Source organism: Bubalus kerabau, chromosome 23 (assembly GCF_029407905.1).
Source record: "Bubalus kerabau isolate K-KA32 ecotype Philippines breed swamp buffalo chromosome 23, PCC_UOA_SB_1v2, whole genome shotgun sequence".
NCBI classification, from domain to species: domain Eukaryota; kingdom Metazoa; phylum Chordata; class Mammalia; order Artiodactyla; family Bovidae; genus Bubalus; species Bubalus kerabau.
The window spans coordinates 34509422-34529236 of record NC_073646.1 but is presented as its reverse complement, the minus strand read 5'-3'; the positions used below and the strand labels follow the sequence as shown (position 1 = coordinate 34529236).

The 19815-nt window shown below is 51.2% G+C and overlaps 2 protein-coding genes and 1 non-coding gene across 5 annotated transcripts; 2 read left to right on the top strand and 1 right to left on the bottom strand.

Annotated features, from left to right (window-relative positions):
- Positions 1-879: 879 nt before the first annotated feature.
- Positions 880-7107, bottom strand: DNAJC30 (DnaJ heat shock protein family (Hsp40) member C30). The gene is made up of 2 exons (XM_055561575.1): positions 5866-7107; positions 880-4635 (listed from the first exon to the last, which is right to left on the bottom strand). Exon 1 carries the CDS (start codon positions 7054-7056, stop codon positions 6376-6378), a length of 681 nt encoding a protein of 226 aa, XP_055417550.1. The 5' UTR covers positions 7057-7107; the 3' UTR covers positions 880-4635; positions 5866-6375.
- An 85-nt stretch (positions 7108-7192) lies between these two features.
- On the top strand, positions 7193-18849 carry BUD23 (BUD23 rRNA methyltransferase and ribosome maturation factor). Of its 3 annotated transcripts, none has more exons than XR_008707465.1 (12): positions 7193-7313; positions 7413-7450; positions 8367-8462; positions 8552-8634; positions 8735-8831; positions 11554-11650; positions 12896-12946; positions 13676-13761; positions 13976-14021; positions 14188-14246; positions 15858-15953; positions 18307-18382. XR_008707465.1 is itself a non-coding variant. In XM_055561573.1 (12 exons), the coding sequence occupies exons 1-12, from the start codon at positions 7266-7268 to the stop codon at positions 18595-18597; spliced, it is 846 nt and encodes a 281-aa protein (XP_055417548.1). In that variant the 5' UTR covers positions 7193-7265; the 3' UTR covers positions 18598-18849. The 3 variants fall into 3 exon arrangements, 1 of the variants encoding a protein (XP_055417548.1); XR_008707466.1 differs by lacking the exon at positions 18307-18382 and adding an exon at positions 16448-16847; XM_055561573.1 differs by lacking the exon at positions 15858-15953 and adding an exon at positions 18543-18849 and having other exon boundaries at positions 18307-18396.
- On the top strand, positions 17443-17571 carry LOC129638279 (small Cajal body-specific RNA 20). Its single transcript, XR_008707781.1, has one exon. It is a non-coding gene; the product is annotated as a small Cajal body-specific RNA 20 (non-coding RNA).
- Positions 18850-19815: the final 966 nt, after the last annotated feature.

Sequence of the window (19815 nt, the reverse complement as noted above, 5' to 3'; positions counted from 1 at the left end):
CTTTGGAGTAACAATAATGAGAAAAAAAGGACTGGGACTGAGTCCCCTGCAGAACAGTTGAGGGATCCGTTTGGCATACAGGTAGGTGATGGCTGGCCTTTGAGTCTAAAGGGCTGCTTCACATACAGCCAGAGGTCAGAGTCAAGACCAGTGGGTGGAGACCACAGGGAGCCAGATTTTGGCTCAGGATGAGGCTCTAGAGCCACGGCTGCTACTAGAGGTAGGCGGTCCCCATTCCTCAAGCTGTCTGAGCAGCACCTGAGTGACTGCTTGATGGAATCTTGTTTTTTAATAATTTTGTTTTGGGGTTTTTTTTTTTTTTTTTTTCCCTTGGCTACACGGTACAGCTCCTGGAATCTTAGTTCCCTGACCATGGATTGAAACCCATGGTGCCCAGCAGTGGAAGTATACAGTCCTAAGCACTGGACTGCCAGGGACTTCCTCTGATGGGATCTTTAGAAATGCAGGCAGTAGTTAAGAGGGACTGGCCCATTTAAGCTTCTGACAGCCCATCAAGTCCAGTCAGATCCCTCAGTGGGGGCAAAGCACTGCCAGTGTCCACTCAAGAGCCTCCACCCCATGGCGGCCTCGGCGCTCCTGCTCCTCCCTGCTAGCACTTGAGCTGCTGGAGGTGAGGGACGCCAAGATGACACCTAGCGCCTGCCTGAGACAGAAGACTGAGCAGCCTCGGAAGAACTTCTGCATTCTCAGCACGGCCTGGCGCAAGCTGGGCCCCTCTCACCCTGGCCTCCCATTCCTGGTCCCTGCTTCCAGGGTGTTTTTCCAGGTTTGTAACCACAGGAAGAAGGGCTAAGGATGGGGATGCCGGAGCCTCCCTCCACTATTGTGAGCTGGGCAGAGGCTAATGTCCACAGTCTGGTTCAGCCTCACCTCCCCGGGGCAGGTCAGAGGAAGGAATGACCAGGCAAGGATGGGACCAGAAAGGGAGAAAAGTGTTACCATGGGAACCAGGTGGGGGGCCCTCAAAAGGCCTTCCATACCCCTCCCCTTCCCCAAAGAGCTCAGTTTTAGAGGGCACAGGGAGTGACGCACCTCAGGATTCAGCTCCAGCATGAAAAAGACCAAAGACCTGAGGGAGGTGGGTACAGATGCTGCCAGAGTGCCTGGCCCTAGTTCTGGAAAGGCTTAGAGTTGGATGGTTAATAAGCTTTATTAGCCTCTCTGCTTGAAGGAAAATGGAATGTTCTGGAAAGTTCCAAGCAGTCTGGGCTCTCCTGCCAGATCACTTCTGGAACTGTCTAGGTTCTGGGGTACCAGGGAATGTTCTTGGCTATCATCCTCTGTGAGAGAGAATAAGCTTGAGGGGCTACATCAAGGGGCCCATGAGAAAAGTTCTATTACAGACCACTGGTGCGTTTACAAACCAAACCCCCCAAATCGCCCCAGTAACAAAACGCCCACCCCTTTTTGATAAACACATGTTCCTGCCCCTCACAAGTCTGTTATGTGCATCTCCTTGCTTGGAAATCACTAGCTTCTGTGTCCTTTCTTAAGCCTCCTGCTTCGTCTTCCAAATATGAAACACTACACGTAACTTCGTGTCTGTGTGAGCGCGAATCAAGGCTCACTGAGCTAAGCAGGCCTGAACCACAGTGAGCTCAAATCTCTACCCCTGAATCGTGTGGTCACTGCAAAGCCATGGCTAAGAAACTGCCCTTGACCTCCAAGGCTAGAGAGAATCCAGTGGTTTCAGAGAGACCAAGTTGGACTAGCTGAGGGTTTATCCCAATTTATACAAGGATTTTACATGAAAGATCAAGTGCAGGAATGGCATTATTGTACAAAGGGACCTCTGGCTTTGTCTGGGACCTTGCCCCTGCCACAGGCCTCTCAAGAGATTCTTCCTGTTCCACAGAAAGTAAGATTTACACTCTGCCTCCCAAAGTGTGAGCTCTTACAACAACATAGGTTATCATCTAGGGATCTGCGACCTCAAACGCCTGGAGGGGCCAGGAAGGTCACAGTGCCAAGCAGCACCATTTCCACAAAGTATACCCGCCCCTATTTTCCTGGAAATGTGAGACCCCTTTTGTCTGTCTGTTTTCCCTCTTTATAGACATGGGATAGAGAGAGTTCTTTACTAACAGCGAAACAGCAAAATGGTTTCAAGTGTGTGCATTATGGCTTCTGACACATCCCTTTGCTGGTCAGAGCGCAGCAGCCTGGGGAGGAAGGACTTTGTCTACAAGGCAGACCTGACAGCTCTTCCCACACAGTCATGCAGGTATGGGAGGAGCTTAATGGTGACATTTTCTCATTTTTTGGAGCGAAGTCAGAAATCTAGATTTTTATGCAGTCTCCCAAGTTCTTAATGTTGGCTAAAGTTAAGACACCGTGCTAGCCACAGCCAAACACTACGTGCAAGTTGGCTGTGGCCTGTGAACCACGAATCTGGGTCAGTCCTTGGTTCTCCTGAAACAGGCCTTCTTTGGTCTAGCGGCAGCCACTCCCAGGACCAAAGGTGTGAATGCTGAAGGGACAAAGGCCGAATGGGAGGGCTGACCTCCCTCAATAGTAGCGCCCAGTCCCCAGGTTGAGACAGCCTTAAGAGACACTGGTGAGATGGCTGGATCCATTGATACTATAATCTTAGGACTGATGGGGAAGTGGCGCCTCTGGGGGATGAGAGCACTGAGCACCCCCGCATACACAAGTTCATGAGGCCCAGACTCATGTTATCATCCTAAAACCAACAGACGGACCCTCAGCTGCTTTGCACAAACCCCATGGCCGCCAGGGCTCCCGAGGCTGGCTGAGAGCCAGGCCACTGAAGGCAGGTGAGGCGGGCCTTCTACAGTCCTGCTCAGAGGCAGGTGATAATGTGACCACATCCATCACAGGGCGGAGGAACGGACGGGGCAAAGGCCATGAGAGAGCACTGAACTCAGAGAACTGAAGTAACCCTGGCACTTACCGGCTTCCCTTCTCAGCCTCTCTTCATGGGACCTGATGACCTTCCAGGAAGCCCAAAGGCCCGAGACAAGACCCCTCTTCCTCGCCATTTTCCCAAAAGTGGGTGTGGTGGCCACTCACTTGGGCTCCACCCTTGGTGTCTCAGCTTCGGGCTGTAGCTATAAGGGGAGATATATACATGGTCAGTGATGACCAACGGGCAACTCGCTGGCCTAAGATAGGCTATTCTTCTTTATCTTGGCTCATGCTGGAACCATTAGAGGGCAAGGTGCACCCAGAAAAAGAAATGCCAGAACTTCAGAAGGAAGCAAGAAATCTTACTCCTTTAGCACTGTGATGTGTAAAGGATCTTTTCACCCAGCAATTAAAAAGAAAAAGACAATGGAGGGGAAAAATTTGGCTCAGGAGGAATAAAGTCCTGATTAAGCCCAAAGGCAGTACGACAACTGCCTAGACATACACACCTTTGATTCCTGTCTTCTCGTTCAAGTCTCTCCATTCAGGATCTGTGCATGCTTCTCACTGGGCCTGGTACTGAACTACACCCCCACCCACCCCAGTGAGCGCAGCCTGGAGCAAGCTGGACCCCTCTTGTCCCAGTCTCTCTTCCTCAGTCCAAACTTCTACTTTTTAGTTTGTGACCAAAAGGAAAAAAGGGACTAAAGCTGACCATGTCTCAGGAACACGGGAGCAGCCCGAAAGGCAGGGGCTAATGTCCATGGCCTGGTTCAGCCTCTCCTCCCAAGGGCAGATAAGAAACTGAGAATGGACAGATGCGGGCGGTGGTGGGGAGAGAAATGATGTAACAGGAGCCAGCGTGGGAGGGTACTTCAGAAAGCCTCCCACATACCTCCTTGCCCACGATGAGCCCAGACTGTTTCAGGGATGGTAGGGAGTAGTGTCTCTGAGTTCAGCTCTGGCCTAAAAAAACCCCAACAGGCAAGACAGCCCTAGACAGAATAAAGGGGGGCGGAGTGGGGCGCCTAGTTCTAGGCCTAAGAAGAGGCTTAGAGGTGGATGGTTAATAAATTTTATTGACTGCCCTGTTTGGAGTTGCATGGAATGTTCCAGAGGTTTCACAGAGTCTGGACCCATCACCCCAAACCTTCTGGAATTTTCTATTCACCTCCATGTTCTGGGGCCCCTAGGGAATATTTTTGGCTGTGATCTTCACCGAGAGAAAACAAATTTGAGAGGTATATGTCACAGCCAATGAGAAAGGCCCTGGATATCACAGACCATTAACGCTTTTACAAACAAAACCCCAAAGAACCCCAACCCCATTTGATGGAAATTTGGATGAAATCTTGCCTCACAGACTGTTCAATGGCACCCCACTCCAGTACTCTTGCCTGGAAAATCCCATGGACGGAGGAGCCTGGTAGGTTGCAGTCCATGGGGTCTCGAAGAGTCGGACACGACTGAGCGACTTCACTTTCACTTTTCAATTCCATGCACTGGAGAAGGAAATGGCAACCCACTCCAGTGTTCTTGCCTGGAGAATCCCAGGGACGGGGAAGCCTGGTGGGCTGCCGTCTATGGGGTCGCACAGAGTCAGACATGACTGAAGCAACTTAGCAGCAGCAGCAGCAGCACAGACTGTTCGGTCCCAACTTTTTGGTTGAGAATTACCAGTCTCTGTACCTTTCACTAAGCTTCACTTCCTGTTGTCTGTGCTTTGAAAGAACAGACTTTCCCCACCTGTTTTCCAAATATGAAACATAATAACATTAAATGTTCTTTTTAAAAGTACACATGCCCCTCCCTTCAAACCAAGGCTTGCTGAGCCCAGCAGGCCTGAACCAGAGTGAGCTTAAAGCCTTAACACTGAGTTACATGGGTCACTGCAAAGCCATGCTGAAGAACTTGCGCCCAACCTCCAAGGCTAGAGAAAAGACCCAAGTTGAACCACCTATGGGTTTACCCCAACTTACACAAGAATTGCACACACAAGACTGAGTGCAGGAATTGGTGTTAATATAGCAAAGCACCTCTGGCCTCGTTTAGAAGCTAGACTTAGGTCCTGACTCTTGTAGTAGGTCTTCTGCACAAGTTTTCCTATCCCATGGCTTTCTGCTCAACAGTGCATACACAGTTGAGTTCCTACTGTCTCACAGCTAATCCACACCCCATGTGCAGAGATTCAGGGTTAAGAGGGCTGGATTACAACAGCTCCAGCAAGTGATCACCCGCTTGTTTAGCACCAGTTAGGAACAGAGGAGGGGAAAAAAGGCGAGGAGGGGACTTCTCTGGGGATGCAGTGGTTGAGACGGGAGCATAGGTTTGATCTCTGGTTGGGGGAACTAATATCCCACATGCCTGAGCTGTGCAGCCATAAAAAGAAAAAAAGGCCTCAGTTAGCTCTGAATAAGGAAGTGCATTTCTACATGTCCCTTCTCTCCCTCAATAATCTTGTTTACTCAAACTCCCCCAGTTCCCACAGCCTCAAGTAGCCATGTTTCAAGGACTTGGCTTGTGGGGCCTGTGATAAGCGCTACCAGCAAAATGGGAGGCTGGGCCACTCTCAGGCGACTCTTACCTCCGCTTTTGTTACTCTTATTTCTAGGAGGGGAGGAGCTGCACAGTTAGCAATGAGGCTGGCTGGTCAAGGAATGACCAGATGCCAGACACAGTGTCCCAAGGATAAATCTGGCTCTACCGACATCAACATTTTAATCACTGAGCCTACTAGAACATGGATAATCAAGTATGACAGATCTCAAAAGAGCAAACAATTTGCTCCCCTGCCATCATGCCCACAGATGAATTTCTACAAGGTCATATATTCGCTAAGTATGGGCACAGGAAGGCTCATGACCTTGCTTTCTTTCCCACTCCCAGAGGCCACCAACAGAAGGCCAAGTGGGATCTGACTACCCAAGAATGGCCAAGTTCCCACGGATCACATCTTTACCCTACATCAGGTCTCACCTGTGGCTTGGGGAACTCACAGAAAGGCAAGTTTCGTAAGACCCCAGATTTTTTCGTTTGGGCAGCCACAACTGGTCACATTGCACGTTTCAAGGTTACACAGGAGCCCCACGCTACACGCATGGGGCAGGAGCAGACGAGTCTTGCTTGGAGCTTTACAAGAAAGCCAGAGCAAATGTTCCAGAAGTTGACAACATCTGGAAGCAGGCACCCCAGGACCTCCAGAAAACCCCTCACTCTCAGGCTTTCTGGACTCTTCATTAGGGGCCTGTTTTCTCGAGCATCGAAAAGCCTCCTTTTCTGGAGCGGGGCGGGGGTAGGGACGTGCAGGTCAATGGCTAAGCTGGACAGGTGGGCAACAGAAGGGGGAGAGCAGTTCCTTCGGGCCCCAGCAGAGGTAGACAACGGGAGGCAAGGGGTTCAAGATGACACGCAAGGCCATTTTCTTGGGGGTGGGGTGGGGCGGGAGGGTGTTGACTGGGGGCTGCTCCCCTGCCCTCCACTCTCCGATTAAATACGAGAGCTCACGATGAGGAAGACGGTGAGCAGAACGAGGACGAAAGCCAAGTCTCGGGTCTCGTCCCAGCGTAAGCCCTTCTTGGCCCGGTCCTCCTGCATCTTGCGGAAGGCCTCCCGGCGCGCCCTCAGGCGCCGTTCGCGTTCCAGCTGCTCACCGTAGTGCGCCTGGTAGAAGGCGTCAAAGTCGAACATGGTGCGCTTGGCTCCCGGCGAGGCCGGACCACGGCCGTGGGCCCGAGGGCCGGGCGGAGGGGTACGGGGCTTCTCGGGGTCGGCGGCGGGAGTCTTGGAAGGCCTGACGCCTGGACCGCGCAGGTCCTCGTCACTCAGCAGGCCGCGGTCATACTTGCGACGCAAGGTGGTACTGCTCAGCACCACGTAAGCCTGGGAGATGCGCGTGAAGCGCTCAGCAGCCTCAGCGCTCCCCGAGTTGCGGTCCGGGTGGTAGAGGAAGCTCTGCCGGTAGTAAGCCGCCTTGATTTGCGCCTGCGTGGCCGTGGAGGGGACGCCGAGCAGATCATAGAGCGCCGTGCGCGAGTACGGGCCGTCGCTCCGGGTATAAGTCCTCGCTTCTGGGCCCAGGCCCGATCTCGGGTTTTGGGGAACCCCCCGGGGCTGCCACAATCTCCACAGTAACAGTTGCGACCACCTCAGATCTCGCCGGGCTGCCATCTTGAGTGAATCTGGCGGGCAGTGCAAGATGAACTGGCCAATGGGAGACGTGCGCTTTTCGCAGCCGGTCGGCCCTGTAGCCAATCGAGTAAAGGAGAAGGCGGGGAGAGTGGGGTGGAGCATGCGTGTTACGGGGCGGGCGCCCGGCTGATGACATAAAAACCGGGCTCCGGAGCCGCTCGCACGAGTTCTGCTGTTGAGGCGTGGTGATGGCTTTTCGCGGGCGAAGACCTGAGCTCCGCGGACCCCCGGAGCTGGTGAGGGCTGTGACCACCCCCGCCCCTCTCTTTTCTCCTAGGGCGTCCGCGTCTTGATATCTTACCAGACTCCCCCCAACCTTTTTCTCGTTCTTGCAGTATTACGACAAGAATGAAGCCCGGAAATACGTGCGCAAGTAAGGGAAGCCTGGATGTTGCTGGGTGTCGGGGGTCGGGAACCTGCAAGTTGCCCTGAATGCGGAGGTGCTTGGAAAGCACGCAGAATTTGGGGGTGGCGGAAGGAAGAGACTTGAATTGATCCATTGTTGACACCGTCAAAGTCAACTCTTGAGTAAACCAAATTCTCTGGGTCTCGGTAATCTTAGTATTAGGAAGGGAGTGATCATACCTGCTTTGTTTAAGGTGACAGCTTATTTCAAGCATGTGAAGAATTAGGTAGGACGGAGTGGTTATGTGTAAACTATCAGTGCTCTCTGTAGGGGGGAGAAATAATACCCGTAGAATGTTTACTGTATGTCTCTAAAGAAAATGAAATATTTATTAATTGTTTTTTTATGTTACATATTAAAATGATATTTTGAGCATATTGGATTAAATAAAGTATAATATTGAGTATACTGGGTTAGGTTAAGGATTACTACAGTTAACTCTATGCATTTAGTTTCTTTTTAAATAGGCCCTCAAGAATGTCCTGAGTGGCTTGTGTTGTGTTTCTCATGAAGAGCACTGTTATAATTTTTACTGTGCATTGTTGACCCTTCTACATGGGAGTAGCTACAGTGGATAATTCTTCTAGAAAACATGTTTTTAAGTAAGAGGATGTCAGAGCTTGGTAGAGTTGAAAATACCAAATGATGCGTTATGAGGTAAATGATTTGTTCCCTTCATAGTAGCCCTGCAGCTGGTACAGTTTAATCTGTGTCACAGCAGAATAACACGTACTACATGGTCTTTGGAGGTCACTTTTAAATAGTCATAGTGCAGTTTATTGGCTGGGAAAGAGTACCTCAGGATGATTGTTTCCTTTGACTTTTCTTGGTCTGGGTGAGGTTTTAGCCCAGAACCCCTTTACCACGTTCTTGTGTTTTTTAGCTCACGGATGATTGATGTCCAAATCAAGATGACTGGACGGGCACTGGAGCTTCTTTGTGTGCCCGAGGATAAGCCCTGTTACGTGTTGGATATTGGGTGAGATCCTGGGGCCCAGTTCAGACAGTCCAGGTGAGGGGATGTCCTTGGTCCTCACACTGTTGAGTCTCTGTCTGATTGTCTTCCAGCTGCGGTACTGGCCTGAGCGGTGATTACCTCTCAGATGAGGGGCACTACTGGGTGGGCATTGACATCAGCCCTGCCATGCTGGGTAAGTATGCCCTGTTTAGCACTGGTGTGGACACCGTTCCATGAGTTTAGAGTGGTGATGCAGATTGTCCTGATTCCTAACCCACTCTTTTCCAATGTAGATGAGGCCTTGGACCGCGAGACGCAGGGAGATGTGATTCTGGGGGACATGGGTCAGGGCATTCCCTTCAAACCGGGCACCTTTGATGCTTGTATCAGGTAAGGGTCTTCATTTCCTGCTTTTAGTCCTGCAGGTCAGTACTTCCCAAAGCAGAGTTGTACAGAATACATAAATATACACATTCCCCAGGATTCTCAGGTCTGTTAGATCGGAGCAAGGCCCCCCAGATGCGTCTTTTTTGTGTTACAAAACTACTCCTATGCTTAACTTGTCCTGCCGGGTTTAGGTACCATGGTGTATAGATTTCTCTGCTTTGTGTGTGTGACAAGGTGAGGGCTTCTAAGATGGCTCTGGGAGCCATCTTGTGGGCCCCAGCAGCCATCTGGTTGACTTCTTTTCAAGGAGTTTTATTTTATTATTTTTTTTTTTTATTTTTTTTTTTCAAGGAGTTTTATAGTGGAGAGTGGCCCTCAGGCTCCAGTCTTTTCAGTGGCTCAGGAGTCTTTTCTGAGGAGTCAGGGTCAGGCTTTGAATGTGTTGAACATAGTACTTCGATAACATATTTTAGAACATTGGGCCCACAAGATGGCTGCTGGGACCCACAAGATAGTTCCCAGAGGCTCAGAAGCCCCCACCCTGCTACACACACAAAGCAGAAAAATCTATATACCCTGGTGCCTGAACCTGGCAGGACAAGTTAATCATAGGAGTAGTTTTGTAACACAAAAGAAAGGACTTTGGGGGTCTTGTTCTAATTACTGTTAGAAACATGAAGTTGTTCTTTGTCTTCTGTGGTAAACTCTATGGAGTATTTGGTTTAGTGTTTTGTTGCTGGGGTGGAGGTAGGGGCTAGGAGAGGATGTCAAAGCTGAATCATCTGGGAGAGCGAAGACCTCCTATGATAATAGATTAAGCTATAGGGATACACAGTAAGAATCTGGATGAGGAGTACAAATCTGCATTTAAATGTTTTTTTAGGGTAAGTGGTTAACATATATGTGGAAACAATGTTTTGTTGCTGGGGTGGAAGTAGGGGCTAGGAGAGGATGTCAAAGCTGAATCATCTGGGAGAGTGAAGACCTCCTATGATAATAGATTAAGCTATAGGGATACACAGTAAGAATCTGGATGAGGAGTACAAATCTGCATTTAAATGTTTTTTTTAGGGTAAGTGGTTAACATATATGTGGAAACAAGATTGGAGGAGAAAAAACGTTTCAAAGATAGCAACTGTGTTTTAGTAATGGTCAGGTGAGATGTTCTAAGCTGCAGAGAGTCAAAGACCAGCAATATGATCTTGGGTGTTTCGGCAGTAAGCAGTCATTTTTAGTTTGTTTTTAAAAGGAGAAGGTGGTTTGGCCAGCATTTTTATTTTTGTCTCAACATTTGTTACGTATAAGAAATTGTACTACATGCTATGGAGTTTATGGAAATAAAAGTCCCTGTTTTTAAGACTCTCCATAGTTTTTTCAGAGCTATAAGATGTGGACCAGGGAATTGTCCAATGGTTTAGACTCTGTACTTGCTCTGCAGGGGTTGCAGGTTCAATCCATGGTCGGGGAACTAAGATCCCACATGATGTGCGGTGTGGCCGAAAAATGAAAGATGTATACCAAGTTATTAAACATGAGCCCCAGGGTGAGGTGTACACTAGGAAGTCTGGGGACCCACCACAGTTATGAAGAGAAATAAGAGCACAGGAAAACTTTGAGCAGGAGGGGCCGGGGCTGGGCCTTGAAGGCTGAAAGGGATTTGGAGAGCCAAGGGACAGGGTTTCAGAGTGAAGAAGCAGTGTGAACACAGGCATAGAAGTGAGTGGGAAAAAGGCATCTCATGGATGTAGCGATGAAAGAGAAATTCCCTGGAAGCTGAGATCATGTAGTTTGGTTCCTAGAAAGCTTTTTACTCCATCCTAAGAAGTTGGGTCTTGATTCAGTAGTTGTTGATGGAGCACTGGTGAGTGATGAGACTTGGTCTGTGTTATAGGAACATTACTTAAGGGAGAAGATGCAAGAGAAAAGTTCGGTTGTTGAAGCAATCAAAGTGATAATAAATGCTGACCCAGGAGAGTGGTGGAAGTAAAAGCTGGGAGAGGCAGTTGGGCACATCAACTGGGTTTGGGGTTCTGTGTTATGTGTGTGCTCAGCAGTAAGGAGGGGAATACCGGAAAAGAGGGCATATTCGTTGCTTGAAGTTTTACTTTGTTAAATATTTATTTGCTGCGTTGGGTCTTAGTTGCGGCATGCAAGATATTTACCTGTGACTCGCAGGCTTAGTTGCCCTGCGGCATATGGAACCTTAGTTCCTGGAACAGGGATTGAACCCACTTCCCCTGCACTGGCAGGTGGATTCTTAACCACTGCACCTCCAGGGAAGTCCCTGCTTGAGGTTTTAAATCTGGGGATTGTGGAGACCCCTAGCAGGTACCGTTAAAGGAAATGATTTAGGAGGAGAGTGAATGGCTTTGTGGAAGCCGGAAGCATATTTCTGTTGAATGGAGGAAGGGTATGAAGGGGTAGGTGGCAGGGAGAGCCTTGATGTGCTGAGTGATGCTGAACCAAACTTGAGATGCGTGAGAAAGTTTGAGGATGTGTTTCCTTGGGCTGGCGGCAAGGAAACCTTTCATGCTCACCTTCTGGAGGCCCTGTTTGGTCCAGTGTTGTAAGATGATGATCCGAGGTGAACCTGCATGTGCCAACAGAGTTGTGGGCAGGAGGGTTTCATCTGGAGACTGAGAAGGAGTGTGGCATTGGTCACGAAGAGGCAGGGGTGGGCCGTGCATGTCGCTCCCTTTCCTGACGCGGTCTTTTCCTCTTGCAGCATTTCTGCAGTGCAGTGGCTCTGTAATGCTAACAAGAAGTCTGATATTCCTGCCAAGCGCCTGTACTGCTTCTTCTCTTCTCTTTACTCTGTTCTGGTGAGTTATGAGATCTTCCCGTCCCTCCCTCATCCTGCAGGTAGCGTGATGAGGCAGAGGCGCCCCGTGGGAAGGACACAGAATGGCAGGACCTTAGTGTGGCTAATGCTGTCCCAGTGGACAGCCTTAAAAGAAGGGGGTGGGGTGGGGAGCCAACACGCCAGTGAAATGCAAAGACACTGATGACCGAATCTGAGACTGATCACAACTGCTGTGTCTATGCTGCTGAATTTTAATCCTACGTTGTCCTGGGGGCCTGGACTCCCCAGATCAAGGACAGGGATGGCATATCGAGGCCACACACAACACCTTCCAGAGCTCACATCCTCCAGCTCCCACCTTCCTTCCCCCTCCCACCAGTGCTCAGAGAGGAGAGCAGGGTGGCTATTTACTAGTGAGAGAACCTCTTATTAGCTTTATCTCATCTGTAGAAATGATGGCATTGATTTTCATTGTTTACTAGGATTAGATGAGAGTGAGATTCTAAGTCCTAAAAATCTGTTTGTTCTTTTTTTTTTTTTTTTTTGGATCCAAGTGTTTCCTTTCTTTTATCAAAAATTTGGCTGTGCTGGGTCTCAGTTGCAGCACCCAGGATCTTTGGGCTTAGTTGCAGCATGTGGGATTTATTAATAGTTTCCAGACTAGGGATGGAAGCTGGGCCCCCTGCATTGGGAGCACAGAGTCTTAGTCACTAGACCACTGGGGAGGTCCCAGATCCAGGTGTTTCTTGGTGCCCTTAAGTCACCTCCCTTCACCCCTGACTTTTCTAGAGTGGGTTCGGGCAGATAGCTTACTAGTCTTGTGCATTATGTAGTCTTTTCTCTGCTCAGGCTCTGGGGTTAATCCTGAAGTTCTGAGGGCCTCGGTGTTTACTTTTCCCTCTGCTGAATGTTTTCCTCTCAGACATTTCTGTAGCCACCTCCATCCTATAGTCAGGCCTCTGCTCCAGTGTCCCTTAGAGAGAGGCCTGCCTTGAAAACCGAAAGTAAGCTGGATAGTTTCTGTCACTTACCATCCCTTGTTCTAAGTTATTTTTCTTTTTGGCACTTAATCTGCTGTAGATTAGCTGCCTGAGCTGCAGACATTGGGGACTGTCTCTTTTGTTCATGGCTCTTTCCCACCCCCAAGAACAGTATCCCTTGCACACAGTGAGAACTCAACAAGTATTTTGTGAAGAAGAAAAGGGGAAGCATCTGGGTCTGGACCCCACGGATTATTTGAGAGACCGCCACGTTTCTGTTGCAGGTGCGTGGAGGCCGAGCTGTCCTGCAGTTGTACCCTGAGAATTCAGAGCAGGTAAGCCCCTTGGCTAGTTGGGGTGTATGCAGGTAGGGGGAGCCCAGAACAGGTTGACCGTCCTGCTTCTCACTCTCCTGTCCTTCTGCTGTTGGGAAGTGACAAGACAAGCCACCTTAGGCTGCTCGGTGGGAAGGGAGGAGCTGAGAGTGGTCCTCCTCGCTGGCCATTTTATGGCCCAAGTCCTAAGGAGGGAGGGGTACCTGGGGCAGGTGGGGGATAGGGTGTTTGTTTCCTCTTGACAGACCCTCTGGTATTACTGATTTCCATAACTGAAGAAATAATGGGGGGGAGGGGAGGGGATGTTAACAGTTGTGTGCTGTGGAGTGTGATGCATGAGCAGAGGCGGGTCAGAGGTACCAACTCCGATGGACAAATATCGAGCTGTCCCTGACCAGTAACATGAATGAGTCTGGCTCTCAGCTGGTGATCATTCATTGCTGGAGATTTAAGTGGGGAGGTGGGTCCCTGGGGTAGAAAGTGAGAAAAACGGGGCGGGGGGTGGTGGTTGGTGGTTCTGTGATCCCCGAGGGAGGTGTCTGCCATGGCTGGCTCCAGCCTGCACCTTCCCTGCGTGGTTTTTGGGGACTCAGAGTTGGGAACAGTCAATAAAGACCTTCAGTTCTTCCAGGTGAGGTCCATCCTGGGACCAGATGAGGGCCTGGGGGATGAGCAGAGAGCCACTGTTAGCCAGCTGCCCTGCCTGACTCCCTGCTGTTCTCTCCCCAGTTGGAGCTGATCACCACCCAGGCCACCAGGGCCGGCTTCACTGGTGGTGTGGTGGTGGACTACCCCAACAGTGCCAAAGCCAAGAAGTGAGTGCCGGGGGTCAGGGTCCGCCCGTGCAGCAGGAGAGAGGGTGGCGGGCTGGCCCTCACAGGCCAGTGACGAGTGGACCAGAGCAGTGCTGGGTTGGGTCACTGGGGCCCGGGTGTGTCTGCATCTGTTCGTGGCGGGGTAGGGTAAGGGTTTCACTTGTCCCTTAAGGCTTTGTGAGCCCAGCCCTCACTCTTCGTTTTCTCATTTCAGGTTCTACCTGTGTTTGTTTTCTGGACCTTCAACCTCTCTACCAGAGGTGAGGGCCCTTGAGTTTGTAGGCCCATCTGTCTGGGGTTCCCTTCCTGTGGGGCTAGGCCATGGACCTGCTGGAAGGACTCACAGGCCTGGGTGCCAGGCCTTCGGGGTAGAGCGGGGAGGTTGAGAGATCTCCATGTCACCATAAAGCACCTTGGTCTCTGCAGGGCCTGAGCGAAGATACCGAGGAGGAGAAGCCTGCCGAGTCCACGTTCACGGCTGATAGGTGAGAGGCGCCGACTCAGGGCAGATGGTCGCCGTCCCCAGGTTCAGGCAGCAAGACTCTTCCATGTCTCTGCTTTCACCAAGTCTCTCAGGGTCTGATGTGGCAGTGACAGCAAGGTGGAGAAGGGACTGGGGAACCCTTTGGGATGGCGTTTGCACCTGCCTCTGGCTGAGAGAGTAGAGCCCTGCTGGACATCCGTGGGCAGCAGGTGGCCCCCTCCTCCCCAGGCTGCTTCTGTATCCCAGGCCCTCTCCCTGTGGCTCCTGCAGCTCCCTGTCCCCCTGCATCCTCATCTTTATCCTCTTGAGTCATGGCTCTCAGCACGTGGCAGTGCTGCGCAGTTGATCCCGACTTTAAAAAAGATCCTCCCTTATCCCCGTAACGGCTCCTGACTGCCACTGCATATCCACCCCTGCTTATTGGCTCCCACTGCGGCAGAACTCCTCGCACTGGCCCCCTGCCTTTCTCAGTCCTCTCCTGGCTCAGGCTTGTCTCATCACAAATTGCTCTTGCCACCACAAGCCTGTCCTGGCAAACCCATGAGCCTTTTTTCCTTCTCCATCTTCATTGTAACTTGCTTGGTAAGTAGGAGCTAAGGCAGCCAATTGCTCCCTTAACGCTTTCTTCACTTGACTTCCTACCTACCTCCCTGGCTGGTCCTTCTCCGTTCACTGTGCAGCTCCGCCTGGACCCCCTTTCTCTCCGTGCTGCTGCCTTAAACACCAGCTCCAGGTTGAGAACATCCAGGTGTATGGCACTGGTCTCAATCCCACCTCTGATTTCCAAACCACCTGCCCTGCTGAGTGTCCAGACCTGGACTTCCCACAGGTCTCCAGAGCAAAACAGCCCTTGGTTTCACCCCCAAACTTCCTTCCTCCATCCTTCTGTTGTCTACCCTTCCTGCCTCCCTTACATCTCACATCCAGTCAGTCCACCCCTTTCCCCCATACCTATGTGGTCTCTATCCCCACTGCCCGGGTTTCTGAAAGCTGCTTCCCTGGTCTCCCTGCTTTGGACTTTGCATTTGAATTTCCTGGCCGTGCAGCCAGACAGATCCTTCTCTTTTGCTTTTTAAAAGTGTACATCATATCTTGGAATTTTCCTGTTCAGTATCTTCAGTTGAGTTCTTAGTTTTACTTCCATAACACTGTTCACAGCTCTGGATCAGAAATACTTGATTACATGGCATTATTTCTACCCCCAACTACAGTGAAGACTTGGTGGGGACTTGTATACCTGACACCAGAAGAATGTGTTGTTAGCGAAAGGTGTTTAGTATTTGTTGAAGGAGCAAATGATTATAAAGAGTAAAGAAGGAGGTTATTTCTTCATTCTGATTAGAGTGAAAGGTCTTCAGACTAAGACATCAAAGAGGAAAAATAGGTGGAGTAAGGATGAGTTAGAAAGGCCCAGAGATGATGAAAAATCATGAGTCCAGTCCTCGTATCTGCCACGCACTGATGCCTCCTGACCCCTTGGCCCTTCAGGCTCATCTCCCTTAGTTTCCTCAGCCCATTCCCCATGGGGACTTGGGGGCGCTCTCCTTGCTGTTTCTCCTCCAAGGTACCCAGCACTTGCTCCCAGCAAGTGGTCCCATCTCCTGCTTCACAGGGAAATTCAAGTGGTTTAACTCCCTCCGTCCACCTTAGGCTCCTTCTTGTCCTCACAGCGGTGTCTACAGACAACATGTCCTAGCTGTAAACTTAGGTAAGTTGTGGGACCTCAGCAGCCGTTTCTCATCTCTCATTTAAAAATCTGGCGAGGGGGACTGTGCCCCCTGCTCAGGCAGCATGTTGAGGAGTCAAGGGCATGTCTGTGCAGGACTTGGTGCAGTGCCTGGCTCAGACCCTGTCTCCCTACAGACTCTTCCCCTTGAAATCCTCCGATTTGGGAAGGGTGGGGAGGAGGCTGTGGGCTGATGGGGCTTTGCTCTAGGTGCTGTCACTTTGGTCTGATCACATTTGAGCCTCTTAGAAATATTGTTTTGGCCAAAAATTCATTGAGGTTTTTCCATAATATCTTGCAGAAGTGAAAGTTTTGGCCAATCCAATACATAGATAAATTAAGAAAAGGTATTCTAAACCTTTACCAAACTCATTTCTAATTTCCTCCCCCCACCCCATCAACTTTGCTTGACCGATGTATTCCTCACCCCTCGCCACCCGGCCTCCGCCCTGCCACTCGTCACCTGCGCTCCGTAGGTGCCGTCCCCTCTGGCCTTTGCCTGTGGACACCACGTACTCTTCCCGTGGTCTGCACCGCTCGCCGTCCCTGCTGCTCCTGTGGTCTCCTGCTGACTCTTTCCCATCGCCCCTCCTGCAGCTCACATCTTGCCCCCGTTTGCTGTGCTACCCCAGAGCTTGTCCTTCCTTACGGACTCCTGGGCTTTAGTCCTGCATCTTGAGCTGCTTCCTGCTTTGCATCTAATACACTGGACTCCTGCCCCCTCACTGTGAGCCTGTTAACTTTCTTCTGTGAACTGTTGTCTCTACACCCTGAAGTCTAGAATATGTCATTCCTTTGGTCAAAGGCCTCGCTGCTTCCTGGAGAGAGGGCACGCTTCTTGCTGGTGTTCACAGCTCCATAAACTGGTCCAGACAAGTGGGAATCTGAGTTGTTTTTTTTTTAATCTGACTTTAATTACTGGGTTAGAACAGATGACATGTAGCAGCAGGAAGGATGTGTCACGCAGTCTGGCTTGGAGTAGACGTCCAAGGATGACTCGATCCTCAGCAGACACTCAGATTCTCCCTGGGACCCTTCCCTTCTTAACACCCGTCACTCCAGGCACCGAAACTCTTCTACTCCCTAACCTTCCCCTTCAGTCAACTCAGAGCCTCACTTTCACATATTGCTTCCTGTCTGGACTCTGCCCCACCTCCTGCATGAAGAAATACTCATAGTGGCTTAACCTCGGTGACGCACTCGTTGCCCCCCTCACTCCCTCAGCTGCTCCTGGCCTCTCTGCGCTCGGCCAGGTGTGGGTGGTCGCTGCCCCAGCCAGCCGTGGACTCTTCACGGGCAGGGCTCGTTCGTACCCACTGTAGAATACCCACGGGCTGGGCCCACCCAGGTACCTCAAGACGGTTGCTCACATGGCAGACAGCCTCCATGGCATGTCATCGCTGAAAACAGTTTCATTCCGGCTGCCAGGTGGGGACTGTGCCTTGAGGACCCGGCCTCTGCCCTTTCTCAGGGCCTCTCTCCCGTAGAGCTGAAGAGAAGAGTTCTCCTCAGCCGGGACTGGAGCCCAAGATGAACTCTTGAGGGTTGTTTTCGGGGCTGCCGTGAGCTGGGCAGCCGTGTTTTCCTACCTCAGACATTCACAGTTGCTGGAAGCCCCAGCTTGCTTTGGCTAGGCCGTGTTTTTGAAATTTCTTTGATCTTCGGCTGCGCTGGGTCCTGCTGGGGCTCCCTTGCTGCAGCAGCAGGGGCTACTCTCTAGTAGTGGTACAAAGGCCTCTCACTGTGGTAGTTTCTCTTGTTGCGGAGGGCGGGCTCAGTAGTTGTGGCACCATGGCATGTGGGATCTTCCCAGACCAGGGATCGAACTTGTGTGCATGGCCAGGCCGATTTTTAACAATTGGATCACCAGGGAAGCCCTGGGGTCTTTTTTTTTAAGTTAGTTTAATTTTTGGCCATGCTGCACAACATGTGGAATCTTAGTTCCCTGGCCATGGGGATCGAACCCACGTCCCCTGCAGGGGAAGTGAGGATTCTTAACCCCTGGACCGCCAGGAGAGTCCCTCCTTGGATAGGCTCTTATGAGCTGATCCTGGCCCCAAAGTAATTTGGCCCCTGCCTGCCGCTCAGGCACTTGTATGTAGGCCTAACACACGGTTCCCAATCTTGAGGATAACTGCAAATGAGGGGGACCCTCACCTCCTGCTGAACAGCTGCTCTGGCCCCAGCAGGTGTCAGCAGGAAGGGGCTCTCCAGAATGGGGACCACAGAGGCTGCCTGCCTGGTGGGGGGACTTGCCACATTTCTCTGCCCGGCTACACCGGGGTGCCAGCTTAGGCTGCTCTGTCCCCTTGCTGACAGCTGTGTCCCCCCACAGGGTCCCGTACAGGATAGCGAGACGGGGTGTGGTGAGGAAGAGCCGAGAGTGGGTCCTGGAGAAGAAGGCACGCCGCCGCCGGCAGGGCAAGTGAGTGCTGGGGGGGTCGGGTTGTGGGCTGGAAGGGGGCTTGGCCACCCAGGGCCTGGGGCTCTCTTGCCTCCAGGGTCCCAGGGGTTCATGGTTCACTTTCCTGAGCCTGTCGTGTCCTTCCCGCCCCTGTTCTCTTGGCACAGGGAGGTCCGCCCTGACACCCAGTACACCGGCCGCAAGCGCAAGCCCCGCTTCTGAGCAGGTGACTGCGTCCACGGGGACCACCCGGGGACCACCTGGGCAGAAGCTGTGCAATCCAGCACAGATGCTTGCCTCTGCAGAGTTCTCGCTATTGAAGTGCCTACTTCAGCTGCTGACAAAAAGCGTTTTCCTTAGAAGTTTTAGAAAAAGTTCAAAAAAGTTTTAATGTTCTAAAAGCATTTTCTTCACTTAAAAAAGAAAATTTTAAGAGCTTCTTTCTTCTGAAAGCAATAAACCACCTTCTCTGGAGCCCTGGCTCTGGCATTTTTCCCTCCCTGACAAGTTTCAGAAGTTCTTCTGTTGTGGGTGGGGCTTTATTCCCAGGTGTGAGTTAGGTTTAAAGAACTTAAACGTGTGAAAGCTTTATTCTAACCTACAAGGAACAAGGTAGATTCCTTTAACTTCAGTTCAGTTCAGTCACTCAGTCGTGTCTAACTTCTTTGCAACCCCATGAATCGCAGCACGCCAGGCCTCCCTGTCCATCACCAACTCCCAGAGTTCACCCAAACTCAGGTCCATCGAGTTGGTGATGCCATCCAGCCATCTCATCTTCTGTCGTCCCCTTCTCCTCCTGCCCCCAATCCCTCTTAGCATCAGAGTCTTTTCCAATAAGTCAACTCTTTGCCTGAGGTGGCCAAAGTACTGGAGTTTCAGCTTTAGCATCATTCCTTCCACAAAGAACACCCAGGGCTGATCTCCTTTAGAATGGACCAGTTGGATCTCCTTGCAGTCCAAGGGGCTCTCAAGAGTCTTCTCCAACACCACAGTTCAAAAGCATCAATCCTTTAAGAGTGCTTATATGTTATCTTTGCTAAGACTGTATTTTGTTTTACATCATCAGGCAAAGTTGGGAAGCAAGGGTAGGGTGACGTGTATCCGTGGTACCCTGGGCCTGAGGCCACTGCCCAGTCATGGTTTCCCAGTGGCCTGGGCTGACCTTTGACCCTGAGCTGCTGCCTCAGGTGCTCACGGGCCAGCACTGGGCTCTTGCAGGTCTGTCTGCTCTCCAGTCACTGGTGGTTAGAGGGCAGGTTCTGCCATGGGGTTGGCTGGGGACTGTCTAGTGGACTGGAGGGGATGCAGTGGTGGTTTGTGATTCCTGGGAAAGTGTGAAGAGGGGGTCCGTCTGGGCCCACGGTACAGAACAGGCAACAAGCTGGAGCTGGGAGGTTCAAGCTGCTGGAGGGCCGGTGAGACCTGGAGGTTGCAGGCGGA